This window comes from Macaca nemestrina, chromosome 11 (genome assembly GCF_043159975.1).
Source record: "Macaca nemestrina isolate mMacNem1 chromosome 11, mMacNem.hap1, whole genome shotgun sequence".
In the NCBI taxonomy this organism is placed as follows: domain Eukaryota; kingdom Metazoa; phylum Chordata; class Mammalia; order Primates; family Cercopithecidae; genus Macaca; species Macaca nemestrina.
In genome coordinates this window covers 135,592,489-135,606,607 of record NC_092135.1, presented here as the reverse complement: position 1 = coordinate 135,606,607, position 14,119 = coordinate 135,592,489, and the positions used below count along the sequence as shown (strand labels likewise).

Below are 14,119 nucleotides of genomic sequence, written 5' to 3'. Positions count from 1 at the left end.
GAGCCCTGGCCCCAACAAAAATGAGCAGCTGCAAACCTAGGGTGCTACAGGAGTGTCCTGTGGTAAATCATTCAAACTTAAAGCTGCGGGAGCTTCAAATGATTGGGAACCTTGAGAGCGATGTGGCTATGTGGCCTGAGTCAAGTAGCATGCAGCTTCAGTTTCTGCTTTTCCCTGTAGACGATTAGGAAAGACCGAGTGGCGCCAGAGATGAGACCTCTCTAAAGATCATTACCCCTACTCATGGAGTGTTAAAGCAATCTTCCCCGAATTAGTAAGCTGTAACCTATTGAATTGCTACAATGCAATTACGGGCCTTGTATGGAAAAATGCTGCAACACTGAGAAACTTCTCTGTTTCTGCCTCTATAAGTGAAACTTTAAATTCTCCACTTTGGAGTGCTGACCCCTTTCTTTTGGAGTCTGCGTGGCCCAGAAGGCTATCCTCAAACTTTGTGGTCAAAGAAACTCAATACTTAATCATATTTTCTAAATCTCCTTATCTCGGTGCCCAGGTGCTAGATGTGTGGCTGTGACTCAGCTAGAATGGAGGACTGGGTCTCCCACTCCCTCTGCACCTCCGGCTGTCTGTCTGCCTGTCTCTCAGCCACAAAAGCACACACACACACACACACATATGCATGCACACTCCTGCAGCAGGCCATGGTTTGTTTTACTTACTCCCCATCAGGTTGTCTTGGTGTGCTGCTCTGGTTTGAATGTGTCCCCTAAAGTTCACGTGTTGGGAACTCAATCCCCAGTGCAATAGTGTTGAGAGGTGGGACCTTCGAGAGGTGATTAGGTCATGAGGACTCTGCCTTCATGAATGGATTAATATCATTATTGAAAGAATGAATTTGTTATTCATTCCAGTGTGGTTGTTGTAAAAGCAAGTTCAGTTCCGTCTTGCTTTCTGTCTCTCCTGCCCTCTGTCACCATGTGCCATGTGGTGACACAGCAACAAGGCCCTCACCAGATGCCACCCCCGATCCTAGACTTCCCAGTCTCCAGAACCATGAGCCAAATACATTTCTGCTAATTATAAATTACCCAGTCTGTGGTATTTTGTTATAGCAGCATATAGCAGACTAAGCTGTGCTGATGATACATTCACAAACATGGTGTGGAAGGAGACTCCACCCTGCTTTGGTGCCTAGATCTCAGAGGCTGTAGGGCCAAGAAAGTTTCCTCTCATCTCCAGTTATGTCCCCTGGGAAGGCTGTTACACCTGTGTGCCCTCCAAGTTCTCTCTCATTCAAGCTCTGGGGATGAGGGGTGGTGGCAGGCCTGGATGGGACAGACGACTTCACTCAGGCTACGTGGTGGGAACCTCCTGACTCTCTGAGAACTGCACACAGAACTTAAGCTTACAAACAGCAAAATCTCAAAAAACTCTTCTCCCAAAAGCCCATGTCACACCTCAGCCTCCTTTAAGGAGCTGTGGGGGCCCTTTCTCCTTGCCCAGCCCCTGGTGTTACCTTGGCCAAGGGAGGCAAAACTGTGTTCTCCAGGTAGGTCAGCAGGTGTTCCACAGATGAAATACGCTTATTCAGCTCAAAGATCTGTAGCAGAAGGAGAGAAACAGTGGGCAGAGGACCCAGCGCACTCCCACCAGCAAGACACTGGCACCCACCACCTCAGAAGCACCAAATTCCCAAGAAGTAGAAGGAGAGCTAAGGCCACCACCCATGACATGGCCTGGGAAGGTTAACTGTGAAACCCATTTCTGACACCACGAGTTCTGGAACACCAAGCAAAATGTTAGAGCAGAACCAAGAGCGGAGAGTAGGACAGTGAAAGTGGCAGGAGAGGAGCCGAGTCCAGCAGGACAAGGAGCTGAATCTGGAAGGTTGTGATGTTGTCATTAGTGTGGACAGCCACTGTCACTGCCGGTACTGAGCAGCACAGGAAGATATCAGTTAATCACGCTACAGTGATCAAACTAGCAAGAGCCTTGGGTCACTAGTAGGCTAGGAGGCAAGGCACTTCAGGTGACAACATAAAGGGACCAGAGGTACGACTTCCTCATCCCTTGAGTCACCAGACTCTTGAGTCACCCAAAGTCTATTAGCTCCCAGACTGAGACATGAGAAATCAATTTGCTAGTTATTTTCCTCGCTCAGCAGATGCATCTTTCCTGCCATTATCTCATTTACAGCTCACCTGGCTTTAAAAGGGGGAAGTGGTGCTGTGGAGTGTTAAGATGCTTTTGTATTGTTTGGTTGGTAATTAGTTGAATCATCACAGCACCAAGGGCTTTGAGTGGGCAAATCTCCCCGAAGGACATGATTGGCTGAGAAATGTCAACACCAGGATTTCGGTTAGACCTCAGCCCACGCCTTGAGTGGCCACTAGTAACTGAGTCACCCTCTGGTCCTGTTGAGCATCTGCAGAAGCAGAGATCAATACCCTGGGGAGACAGCCCTGGGCATACAGCCTCTGTCTCCCGGAAGCAGTGGGCTTGGCACACATGCGGACTCAGGAGAGGGTAACAGCTCCCCAGCCAGTGCCTGACACCATCACTGGGAAATGTCACATCCAGAGTGGAAGAGAGGGGAAAATGCACACGGGGAGAAACTGGAAGCAGGATGGAGGAGGTCGGGGTTGCGGGAAGTGGGCAGGAGCTACAGGTGGGTGGCAGCGGCAGGGAACCAGGGAGAGGCCAGCAGGGAAGAGTGGGAAGTGAGCTCAGGGTGAGTGCACGCTGCTTTCTGACAAGGCCCTGGCTGTGTCCAGGCTCCCACACTGAGGAGGTGACCAGCATGGACACAATGAGTATGATGCAACCCTGGCTTCGGGAGCGCCGGGCCCCTTTCAGACAAGCCGACATGCAGGTGCAGCAGCTCCTCGGCGACTGCTGAGTGCCCAAGTGGTGTGGGGGCAAATGCAAACACACTGGAAAAATCAGGCGCTCACTCTGCCTGCTGAAAATAGAGAAGAGGCCGGCTGTGGTGGCTCATGCCTGTAATCCCAGCACTTTGGGAGGCTGAGGGGGGCGGGGGCAGATCATGAGGTCAGGAGTTTGAGATCAGCCTGGCCAACAGGGCGAAACCCTGTCTCCACTAAAACACAAAAATTAGTCAGGCGTGGTGGCGGGTGCCTGTAATCCCAGCTACTTGGGAGGCTGAGGCAGGAGAATCGCTTGAACCTGGGAGGTGGAGGTTGCAGTGAGCTGAAATCATGCTTTTGCACTCCAGCCTGGGTGTCAAGAGCAAGACTCTGACAAAAAAAAAAAAAAAAAGAAAGAAAATAGAGAAGAGACTTCCCACTGCCCCCTTGTCTTTCAGAGCTTCTTTCTCTGCTTTTTCCAAATAAATTTAAATCTTTAAAATGGCTCAAAAGCCTCTCTGCAGTCTCAAAACGCCACCTGGGAACTGTGTTTTTGAAACGGAAACATCCCTGGAGATAACCCTAGCTCCCACTCCCCAAGAGAGGGTGAAGAGGCTAACGTGGGTGGGCACCTTGCTTCAGTTGGCAAAACTAGCTCCCATCTTAAAGATGTGTGAGAAGGTTGCTTTTCTTCTGGTTAAAGCCAACACAGTGGTCTCCGGTTATGATGCTAGAGCGAGGATGTGCACTGCGATCAAAGGTGCCATCAGGTCCTCCCACTGGTGAGGACTGGTAATGGTTTGTGCTGAGAACTGTGTAGAATGGGCTGGGCCTGCCGGGCTGCATAAGGGCTGAGAGCCCTTCCTGTCTTTGCAATCTCTCAGCGGATTGCCTGGGGCATGTGCCATACGCTGGTTTGATGCTTGTTCAAGAATAAAACTGTCTTCTTTCTCTGCTACCCTTATGGAGAGATTTTCTGGGTAATGAAAAGATTTCGGGTTTTTAAAAAAATTAAATTTCTCCAAGAGTAGCAACTGCTCTGGGGGGAGTAGCATCACTCAGACCTGGGTGTCTGACCCTGCATGGGCACCAGTTGTCAGGATTATCACTTTACTTAGATACATACGGATGGAATACTAGGTATGAACCCCTTGTGCTTTCAATTCGCAACAATATCAAAGTTTAAAGTTTACAAATGCAATACAGACACTGGCTAGGGATTAAAACAAACCAACAAAATGTGTCACTGGTGACACTTTTATGGGAAACTGTTCGTGTCTGTAGCCTGAGCACGCATGAATGGCCCCGCGGCCAGCCCTCAGGAGTGAGGGGGCGGAGGGTACGTGCCAGGGTGGTGTCCTCTCCCGTCTCCCATCTCAGCCCCCTGGAAGCTTCCTTCCTACCACACGTTTATGCCATCTTGGGCCTTGTCTGGGCTTGAGCAATATCTACAGGGAGTCTTTTCTGATTACCCCTCATCTGGAAAGCTGTGGCTGTAAATACAAATGCAAAGGCAGGCAACGCATTGCCTCCTCAGAGGAGCCGTGATAAAATACGATTCCTGAGAACGCTCAGGCTCTGAGGGCATGACTGGGAGTCTTGGGGTTGATGGGCAGATTGAGAGGGCTTCCTCCTGGGGTCCCATGGCAGTCACTTCACAAAGGCCCTCTAAGAGTCTGTCTGGGTTTTTTCTCTGAAGTACAGAATCGCTGCTGCGTTTGGAGCTTCCTTCTGTTGCTTAATTTCCTCCACATAAAGATGCATGGGAAACAATCTAAGTGAAATATTAGTTGAGGTTGTGACATTAAATAATTCAAATAAAGCTGTTGGAACTTTAAATTCTAAGTCTTGAGAGGACATGTTTCATAGCTGAAACTTCTACCTTTTTTTTTCCCCCCTATAAATAATTAAGACCAAACAGGATTGGAGATAAGGGCCCCCCAGGTCACTGTTCCTCCGCAAGGATGTGATCCTGCTAACATTTCTACAGAAGTGGAACCTTCACTAGTCCACTTGGGGCCCTATTTGTTTGGAGTCTGTGTTTCCGGGTGGCCACTCTCAAGCTTTTGTTCTGATAAACTCGATTTACTAATACTTATTTATATTTTCTGAATCTCATTATTTAGGGTTGAAAAAGTAAATACAAGTTCATAGGAATAAATAAAGAGAAACAATTCCAGAGGCAGGATATACAAACATGAACTAGAGAATAATTCCAAGCAGGTATAAAAGATAATTGATTTCAGCGGGGCTGGATACCATGATACGTATTTTACTAAACGCTACTAAAGTTGCTAAACTAAAGGTTTACTGAAAATAGACAACTTGATTCTCTTCTTCATCCCATTGTCTTCAGACTAGGAAGCTAGGAGATGCTCAGCCAGCCAAGGATCTGCCATGGGCCTCTACCTGGCCAGCCTGGGAGGTCTCTATCCTGGCCACACTGGGGAGGTCTCTATCCTGGCCACACTGGGGAGGTCTCTATCCTGGCCACACCAGGGAGGTCTCTATCCTGGCCACACCCAAGAGGTCTCTATCCTGGCCACACCCAAGTGGTCTCTATCCTGGCCACAATGGGGAGGTCTCTATCCTGGCCACACTGGGGAGGTCTCTATCCTGGCCACACTGGGGAGGTCTCTATCCTGGCCACACCCAAGAGGTCTCTATCCTGGCCACACCCAAGAGGTCTCTATCCTGGCCACACCCAAGAGGTCTCTATCCTGGCCACAATGGGGAGGTCTCTATCCTGGCCACACCCAAGAGGTCTCTATCCTGGCCTCACCCAAGAGGTCTCTATCCTGGCCACACCCAAGAGGTCTCTATCCTGGCCACACCGGGGAGGTCTCTATCCTGGCCACACCCAAGAGGTCTCTATCCTGGCCACAATGGGGAGGTCTCTATCCTGGCCACAATGGGGAGGTCTCTATCCTGGCCACACCCAAGAGGTCTCTATCCTGGCCACACCGGGGAGGTCTCTATCCTGGCCACACCCAAGAGGTCTCTATCCTGGCCTCACCCAAGAGGTCTCTATCCTGGCCACAATGGGGAGGTCTCTATCCTGGCCACACCCAAGAGGTCTCTATCCTGGCCTCACCCAAGAGGTCTCTATCCTGGCCACACTGGGGAGGTCTCTATCCTGGCCACACCGGGGAGGTCTCTATCCTGGCCACACTGGGGAGGTCTCTATCCTGGCCACACCCAAGAGGTCTCTATCCTGGCCACACCCAAGAGGTCTCTATCCTGGCCACAATGGGGAGGTCTCTATCCTGGCCACAATGGGGAGGTCTCTATCCTGGCCACACCCAAGAGGTCTCTATCCTGGCCTCACCCAAGAGGTCTCTATCCTGGCCACACTGGGGAGGTCTCTATCCTGGCCACACTGGGGAGGTCTCTATCCTGGCCACACTGGGGAGGTCTCTATCCTGGCCACACCCAAGAGGTCTCTATCCTGGCCACACCCAAGAGGTCTCTATCCTGGCCACAATGGGGAGGTCTCTATCCTGGCCACAATGGGGAGGTCTCTATCCTGGCCACACCCAAGAGGTCTCTATCCTGGCCACACTGGGGAGGTCTCTATCCTGGCCACACCGGGGAGGTCTCTATCCTGGCCACACCCAAGAGGTCTCTATCCTGGCCTCACCGGGGAGGTCTCTATCCTGGCCACACCCAAGAGGTCTCTATCCTGGCCACACCGGGGAGGTCTCTATCCTGGCCACACCCAAGAGGTCTCTATCCTGGCCACACTGGGGAGGTCTCTATCCTGGCCTCACCCAAGAGGTCTCTATCCTGGCCACACCGGGGAGGTCTCTATCCTGGCCACAATGGGGAGGTCTCTATCCTGGCCACACTGGTCCTCCACTGTCCCCTGCAGCCACAGGTCCCTGGATGGACTTGGCTGAGTCGGCTCTTCCCCTTTTTTCAGAATAACTGTAGAATGTGCCAAGAAAGCCACTTTCTGATACAAGGAAGAACTGTCTGGACTGTCTAGAGCTCTAGAACTGGATATCCTTTGGCCCAGTGATCCCAGTTTCCCAGGGTATAAGACTCAGAGAGGAATGCTTTCTGGGGTCCCCCAGCTGCCGCATGACACAGGACACTTGCAGCCGAGACTCTACCCTCCCTGCAGCTTCCCTGAGCCTGGGGGACCTTGCTGCCTGTCTGTGAGTAATGAAGTTGCTCTGCCCGACTTGTGCGTGTTCCATGTTTCAGAACTAGATCTGCGAATGCAGGTGGTGGAGGCGTGAATGTTGCAGCACCAGGTCTGCTCTGAGTCCCTGCCAGGGCTCAGCACACCTGCAGCTTCCAGGTCCTCTTGGGACACAGAAACTGCAGGGCCCAAGCCATGCAGATCAGTCCCTGATCTGAGTGAAAGGACACTTCCTTGCATCAGGGCCTTGCTTGCTGTTACATCAAAGGAGTTCTATGCCTCAGGAACTGTGGGGCCAGTGGGTGAAGCGGCCATAAGTAGTCTCCATGCAGGCCCTCTCAGGGCCTTTCATGCCCGGCTATGCTCAGGGGCAAGGGTGCTTCTTTCAGAGACTAAGTGGGCCCTCAAGGAAGTTGGTGCAGGAGAAATTTCCACCCAGGGTTGAGGAAGCTTCCAGATGACACTACAGTAAAAAGTCAGCCGAGGGCACTGACTCCGGAGAGATGCTGAATTCAGAAACTGCGCACTTCTGCCCCGTGGACGCTAGCCCAATTTTAGAACCCAAACCCCTGCGATTCCCCATATTGCCATGCTAGGAAAGGCTCTTTTTGAAATTCTGGTGCCCGTTTGTGGCAGATCATTTCTCTGGGTGCGGAAGCAAAGTGACAGGAGGTTGGAGGAGCCCCCCACTTATCATGCACGCGAAGGTTTGGCCCTGTGCGAACAGCCACAGGACAGATTTCCTGCTGAATGAGAGCTCAGAAAAGCCCGGGGCCCACCGCACACTTCTCCTTGCTGCCCACTCCTGAGCCAGTGCTGGTCTAGTGACTGCCACAGTGTAGGCCAAGGCCTTGGGAGAGGAATCTGCAGCCCTGTGGCTGAAGAGTTGGGTGATGCTCCATCTCAGGTCCTCCTGTGCACTGAAGGGCCCGGGCGCTGGAGAAGCCCTGGACCCTGCAGAGCAGCTTCTGTGTGCCCCGCCCACCTCGCCTGCCCCTTGAGAACCCCAGCTGGGCACCATCTGCCTCCCTGCTGCTTCCAGGCCTTTCCTGACAAGGCTCAGCTTTCGCTCAGCCTCCTTCCTGACAGCCCACAGGCCCAAAGGGAAGTTCTACAGAGCCCTTCCCTTCCCCAGCTCTCCCAGAAGGAGGGAGTAGGGGCTCTGTACCAGGCATCACTATGCCCAAGGAGCTGGACCTACACTCATCCAGGCACCAGAAGATGTACCTGAGACCAGCCTTGGTGAAACTGCGGTTCCATCTCCATTCAGAGCAGCCCCACTTCCCCTTCTCTGGGTTTCGTGCCTCAAGAGTCATCAGTTACCGAACAGCCCCCATCCTGTGATTACATTGCTGGAGTCAAAGCTCTATCAGAGACATTAATAGCCTGTGTCTTTCATTGCCTTAAAGAATCTAGTGGCCATAATGTTCTCAGAAGAAACAATATTGCCTTTCCCCCAGCAACATGAACTTGCTCAAATTGAAATCAGCTAACTCAACAGAATCATCATTTAAACGCAGCGAGCGGAACTCAGAGCACTTAAATCTTGTGATGAATTATTTCATAAGTTAATGTCTACAATGTGAGTGATTCTACTAATTTAACAGGTGTTAAGTATTATGAGTGGAGTTTCTTGATGCCTATATAAAACCTGCTAAGGGGCTGGGCATGGTGGCTCACACCTGTAATCCCAATGCTTTGGGAGGCCGAGGCGGGCAGATAACTTGAGGTCAAGAGTTTGAGACCAGACTGGTCAGCCTGGTGAAACCCCGTCTCTACTAAAAATACAAAATTATTCAGGCATGGTGGCGGGTGCCTGTGATCCCAGCTACTCAGGAAGCTGAGGTGGGAGAATCGCTTCAACCCAGGAAGTGGAGGTTGCAGTGAGCCGAGATTGCTCCACTGCACTCCAGCCTGGGCAACAGAGCAAGAATCTATCTGAAAAAAATAATAATAATACAGCCCGCTAAGGGTTTCATATAGGTGACAGGTTATTTCCTCCTCTTGTAAAATATATAATTCTTGATCGAGTATAAAATATATATTTTCATGAAAAGGAATGAAGCACCCATATGTGCTACAGCATGGATGGACCTCAGAAGCATTATGTTCGGTGAAAGGAGCTCATGACAAAAGACCAGATGTCCTTCTGTGAGTCCATTTACATGAAATGTCCAGAATAGACAAATCCACTGAGACAGAAGGAAGACTGGTGGTTGTCAGAGGCCGGGGACAAGGGAGACTGGGGAGTAACTGCTTCATGGGTATGGGATTTTTTTGGGGGGTGAAGTTGTTTTGGAATTAGAGAGAGGTGGTGGTTACACAACACTGTAAATGTACTGTCACTGAATTGTACACCTTAAAAGTTAATTTTTTGGCCAGGCACGGTGGCTCACGCCTGTAATGTCAGCACTTTGGGAGGCTGAGGTGGGGGGATCACCTGAGGTCTGGAGTTTGAGACTAGCCTGGCCAACAAGGTGAAACCCTATCTCTACTAAAAATGCAAAAATTAGCCAGGTATGGTGGTGCACGCCTGTATTCCTAGCTACTCAGGAGGCTGAGGAGGGAGAATCACTTGAACTCGGGAGGCGGAGGTTGCAGTGAACCGAGATCGCACTATTGCACTCCAACCTGGGCCACAGAGGGAGACTCCGTCTTAAAAATAAATAAATAAATAAATAATAAATTTTTTGAAAGACATAAGATTATTTATTTTCCCCTAAATTCCATAAGATATTCCTTTTCTCAAATTTTTAAATTACAAAATAGATATAAAATTTTACCCTTTTATCCATTTTCAAGGTATTAAGTACATTCACCTTGTTGTTTGACCGTCACCACTGTCCATCTCCAGAACTCCTTTCATCATGCAAAGCGGAGACTCTGCCCATTCAACACTAATTCTGCATCCCCCTGACCCCAGCCCCTGTTGACTACTATTCTGGTTTCTGTCTCTATGAATTTGACTAAGAACCTCAGATTAAGTGGAACCATATGGTATCTGTCCAGAATGACTGGTTTATTTCACTTAGCACAGTGTTCTCAAGGTTCATCCATGGTCTAGCATGTGTCAGCATTCCCTCCCTTTTTAGGGGTGAATGATACGCCGTGCTGCGTACATGCTGCATTTTTTTATCCATTCATCTGTCAATGGACGCTCGGGTTGATTCCATCTTTTGGTTATTACAAATAATAATATGGATACAGGGATGCAAATATCTTTTTCAGTCCCTATTTCCAATTTTTTGGGGTGTATACCAAGAAGCGGAATTGCTGGATCATAGGGAAACTGTATTTTTAATTTTTGGGGAATGGCCATACTAAGATGGTTAATTTTCTGTTATGTGAATTCACTTCCATAAAAAATACTGTGATGACATATCTCCATTAAGTAGGCTTGTGCAATTTCATAGTCTGAAAGTGTTAAGAGCTGCAATTTCTCTAAAGTGACTTGGTGTGGAAGTAAAAAGACTCCACCTGAAGAAATGACAAGACAGAAGTCTTTCCAGCCACTGTTACCTGACTCTCAGAGGATGCCCGGCCTCTCCGCTTGGAATGATGGGAGGCCATCACGTGAGCCCGGATGCTTTCCTCATCCGAGGTGTCCACATCAGCCAAGTACTGCAGGGGCAGCTGCTCATTCCTGATGACATTTGACCCTTCGGAGCAAGAGTGAGTTTGAATTACTTAGAGTGAAAAGTTGAAAGCCGATGGACGTGTTTAGTCCAATGAAGAAAAATGAGAGCTCAAAGAAAATGAAGACTAATGATGTTCATGTTACGGGGCTGAGGTTCTAAAGTCACAGTAAGAATGGGGCAGATTCCACGGCCACACACAAAGATCTTCAGGAAAAAAGAGGCCCTTGCCTGGCAGTGCGGGTGGGGATAAGAGTGGACACGCAGCCACTCACTGTGGCCGGGGGAAGCTGGCTGCTGCTGTCACCTTACTTGTTCCTGCTCTGATGGGACATCTGAACTCCTGGACCCACGGTACATACAACCTCGGGCTACCAGAAAAGACAGAGATTTGGGGATTTCATTTCAAATCAAAACTGACACAAAGTTAAGCCGAGCAGATTTAGGTTCTCAGCGCTTGAAGATCTCCTGATCAACAGCCTTGAGCCGACTGTGGGCCAGTGGTGGCGATGCCCAGATGCCCATCCTGCCCAGACCAGGATAGTTGGCTGGTTGACCAGTGGTTCTAGTCATTTCAGGGAGGCCTGCATGTCCCACCCCAGGCCAGCAGCAGGGAGCTGTGGGCTGGCCACCTCCTGTGCTGGAAGTTCTGAGAGTTACAGGGAAGCACACATCCCAGGGAGGGCAGGTGTCCACGGCGTTTGCTGGGACTGCACGTCCTGGACAATCACGCCAAAGGAAGAGGCCTTTCAAATCAGCCCGTGTGAAGGCATAGGTCAGGGTGTTGGGGTTGTTTCTCAGTGACCCGCTCCCCCATGCCGAGCCCATCAGGAAGACCCTGGCCAAGGGCACCTACTGAGTGCAGCAGCGGCCCCCAGGGCCATACTGTGGGAGCCTCCAGGCGGGCAGAGCTCAGCGAGGGCGCCGTGTCCAGAAGGCGAGACGCTCATCGGCTCCTCTTCTGTATGGCGCTGGCACCCAGAGGCCCCAGTGTCAGCCCCGTCCAGGCCCTCAGTCTTCTGGGGGGCTGCCTTCTCCGAGCAGGACTCATCTGTGAGGGACTAAGCACATGGGGCTGTCAGCCTCCTCTGCGGGGTTTACTAGGAGGGGCCACTGCCTGGAATGTGGGTCTTTCAATCCAGGCCCTGAGGCTTTCCAGGCACTTGACTGACCCAGCACTAGACGCCCATCCGTGCTGGCCCCTGCTACTCAGTTCTCTTTAATTTCGAAGACTGTGCGAAAGCATATATTGCCTATTTGTTGCCTACTGACTGCCTATTGCATGTGTCTGTGCAATGTTGGGGTTCCCAATGACACCCTGGGCCAGGCATGACACAAGGGGACCAAAACTCTCCTGACACAGCCTCAGGGGGCTCAGAATCACCTAGAGACCAAAGCCCCGAGGACGTGGGCAGGGAAGTTCATATTTTTGGGAGAAGGGTACACTGTTACTAACTATGTACACCTTAATCTTTGAAGATCAGAAAGGTGGGTTGGGGCTTCCTGGCAGCTCCTTGACTGTAATCCGGACATCCCTCCAGCAGAGGGGTCTCTGTGTTATATCATTGTCCCCAAAGAGAGGAGGTGCTGAGGCCTTCAAGAAGTAATATGCCACAGCACCCTTCCAGTTTGACTGTGAGTGGGGGGTGGAGGCCAGAGGCAATGCACACTTAGGCCAGCCTCCAGTTAGAGCAGGACCTGTGGCCCAGAAACCAATTGGCTGCTGGCTTCCAGGACCCACCCTGCTTCTCCCTCCTCCTGGAGGGGTCTTCAGACTGGCCCGGGTGTACCCAGCCCCGCCCCAACTCTGGCTCAGCACTGCATGTGCCCAGGGGATGCTGGGAATGGAGTTCCGGAGTTCACTATGAAGCTGGCCTTGGGCCTGGGCCTGGGCCTGGCTCAGTGCCCATAGTTACCTTTACTGCCTACCTGTGAGTCTCATGCCTTCCAGGTACAGCATCTATGGTGATTAGTAATGAGTGTCAACTTGATTGGATTGAGGGATGCAATATTGATCCTGGGTGTGTCTGTGAGGGTGTTGCCAAAGGAGATTCACATTTGAGTCAGTGGGCTGGGGAAGACAGACCCACCCTTAATCGAGTGGACACCATCGAATCAGCCGCCAGTGAATATAAAGCAGGCAGAAAAATGTGAAGCAACAAAATGGGCCTAGCCTCCCAGCCTACATCTTTCTCCTGTGCTGGATGTTTCCTGCTTTCAAACATCGGACTCCAAGCTCTTCAGTTTTGGGACTCGGACCAGCTCTCCTTGCTCCTCAGCTTTCAGACAGCCTATTGTGGGACCTCGTGATCATGTAAGTTAATACTTAATAAACTCCCCTATGTGTGTATATATATATTCTATTAGATCTGTCCCTCTAAGAAAACCCTAATACAGCATCCTTGAAATGATCCTGTAGGGCAGAAATAATCAGCTTGACACTAGCCCTAGTAACTGACACCTTACTAGCCCTATTACTAACAATAATCGCATTTTGGCTCCCACAACTTAATATTTATATAGAAAAATCTAGCCCCTATGAATGAAGATTTGACCCAATAGCCTCTGCCCACCTCCCCTTTTCCATAAAATTCTTCCTAGTAGCCATCACATTCCTCCTGTTCGACTTAGAGATTGCTTTACTACTACCGCTGCCATGAGCCCTTCAAACAAGCCACCTGACACTAATAACCAGCACAGCCCTTATACTAGTTACCATTTTAATCCTAGGCCAAACCATATTACTTACCCAAGGCCTTCAAACACTGCTCCCAGTAGTAGTCTCTTGACGTCTAGCAAATCTTACTAATCTTGCCTTACCCCCTACCAGTAAGCTAGTAGGAGAACACTTTGTGACTATGGCCTCATTCTCCTGATCAAATATCACCATTTTGCTTATAGGACTTAATATACTAATTACAGCCCTTTACTCCCTGTATATGCTAATCATGACACAACGAGGGACACTTGTCTATTAACAGTATTAAACCTTCCTTTACACGAGAAAAAACATGAATACTTATACACCTTGTGCCTATCTTCCTATTATCCTTAAACCCTAAAATTATTATGGGGTTTGCATGCTGTAGCTATAGTTTAACCAAAACATTAGATTGTGGATCTAACAATAGAAGCCTGCAACTTCTTACCTACCGAGAAAGTATGCAAGAACTGCTAACTCATGCCCCTATGTCTAACAACATGGCTTTGTCAGCTTTTAAAGGATTAGGTCATCCGTTGGTCTTAGGAACCAAAAACATTGGTGCAACTCCAAATAAAAATAACAAACATGAATTCTTCCCCTGCTATAACAGCCCTAATCCCCTTAATCTTACCAATTACTGTTACCTTAGCCAATCCCTGCAAAAAAGATTCATACCCAAATTACGTAAAACCATCTATTGCACGTGCCTTCATCGTTAGAGTCATCCCTACAACGACGTTTATATACACAGACCAAGAAGCTGTTATCTCACACTGACAATCCAGACTCTCAAACCCTCGCTAAG

The 14,119-nt window shown here is 49.8% G+C and overlaps 1 protein-coding gene across 11 annotated transcripts in view; it reads right to left on the bottom strand.

Annotated features, from left to right (window-relative positions):
- The window catches only part of LOC105473840 (melanophilin), a 66,444-nt gene that overhangs the window by 16,660 nt on the left and 35,665 nt on the right, over positions 1–14,119 (bottom strand). For 8 of the 11 annotated variants that reach the window (XR_982506.3, XR_982510.3, XR_982507.3 and 5 more), the window contains exons 7-9: positions 11,467–11,671; positions 10,495–10,634; positions 1,478–1,561 (exon numbers count right to left, since the gene is read on the bottom strand). Coding sequence is in view for 4 of the 11 variants with exons in the window: in XM_071073655.1 (XP_070929756.1) it covers positions 1,478–1,561; positions 10,495–10,634; positions 11,467–11,671 (429 nt within the window). In the remaining 7 variants the exon portion in view is untranslated. The remainder of the gene's footprint in view (positions 1–1,477; positions 1,562–10,494; positions 10,635–11,466; positions 11,672–14,119) is intronic. The other 3 variants (XR_011610180.1, XR_982505.3, XM_011727960.3) reach the window with 1 other exon arrangement.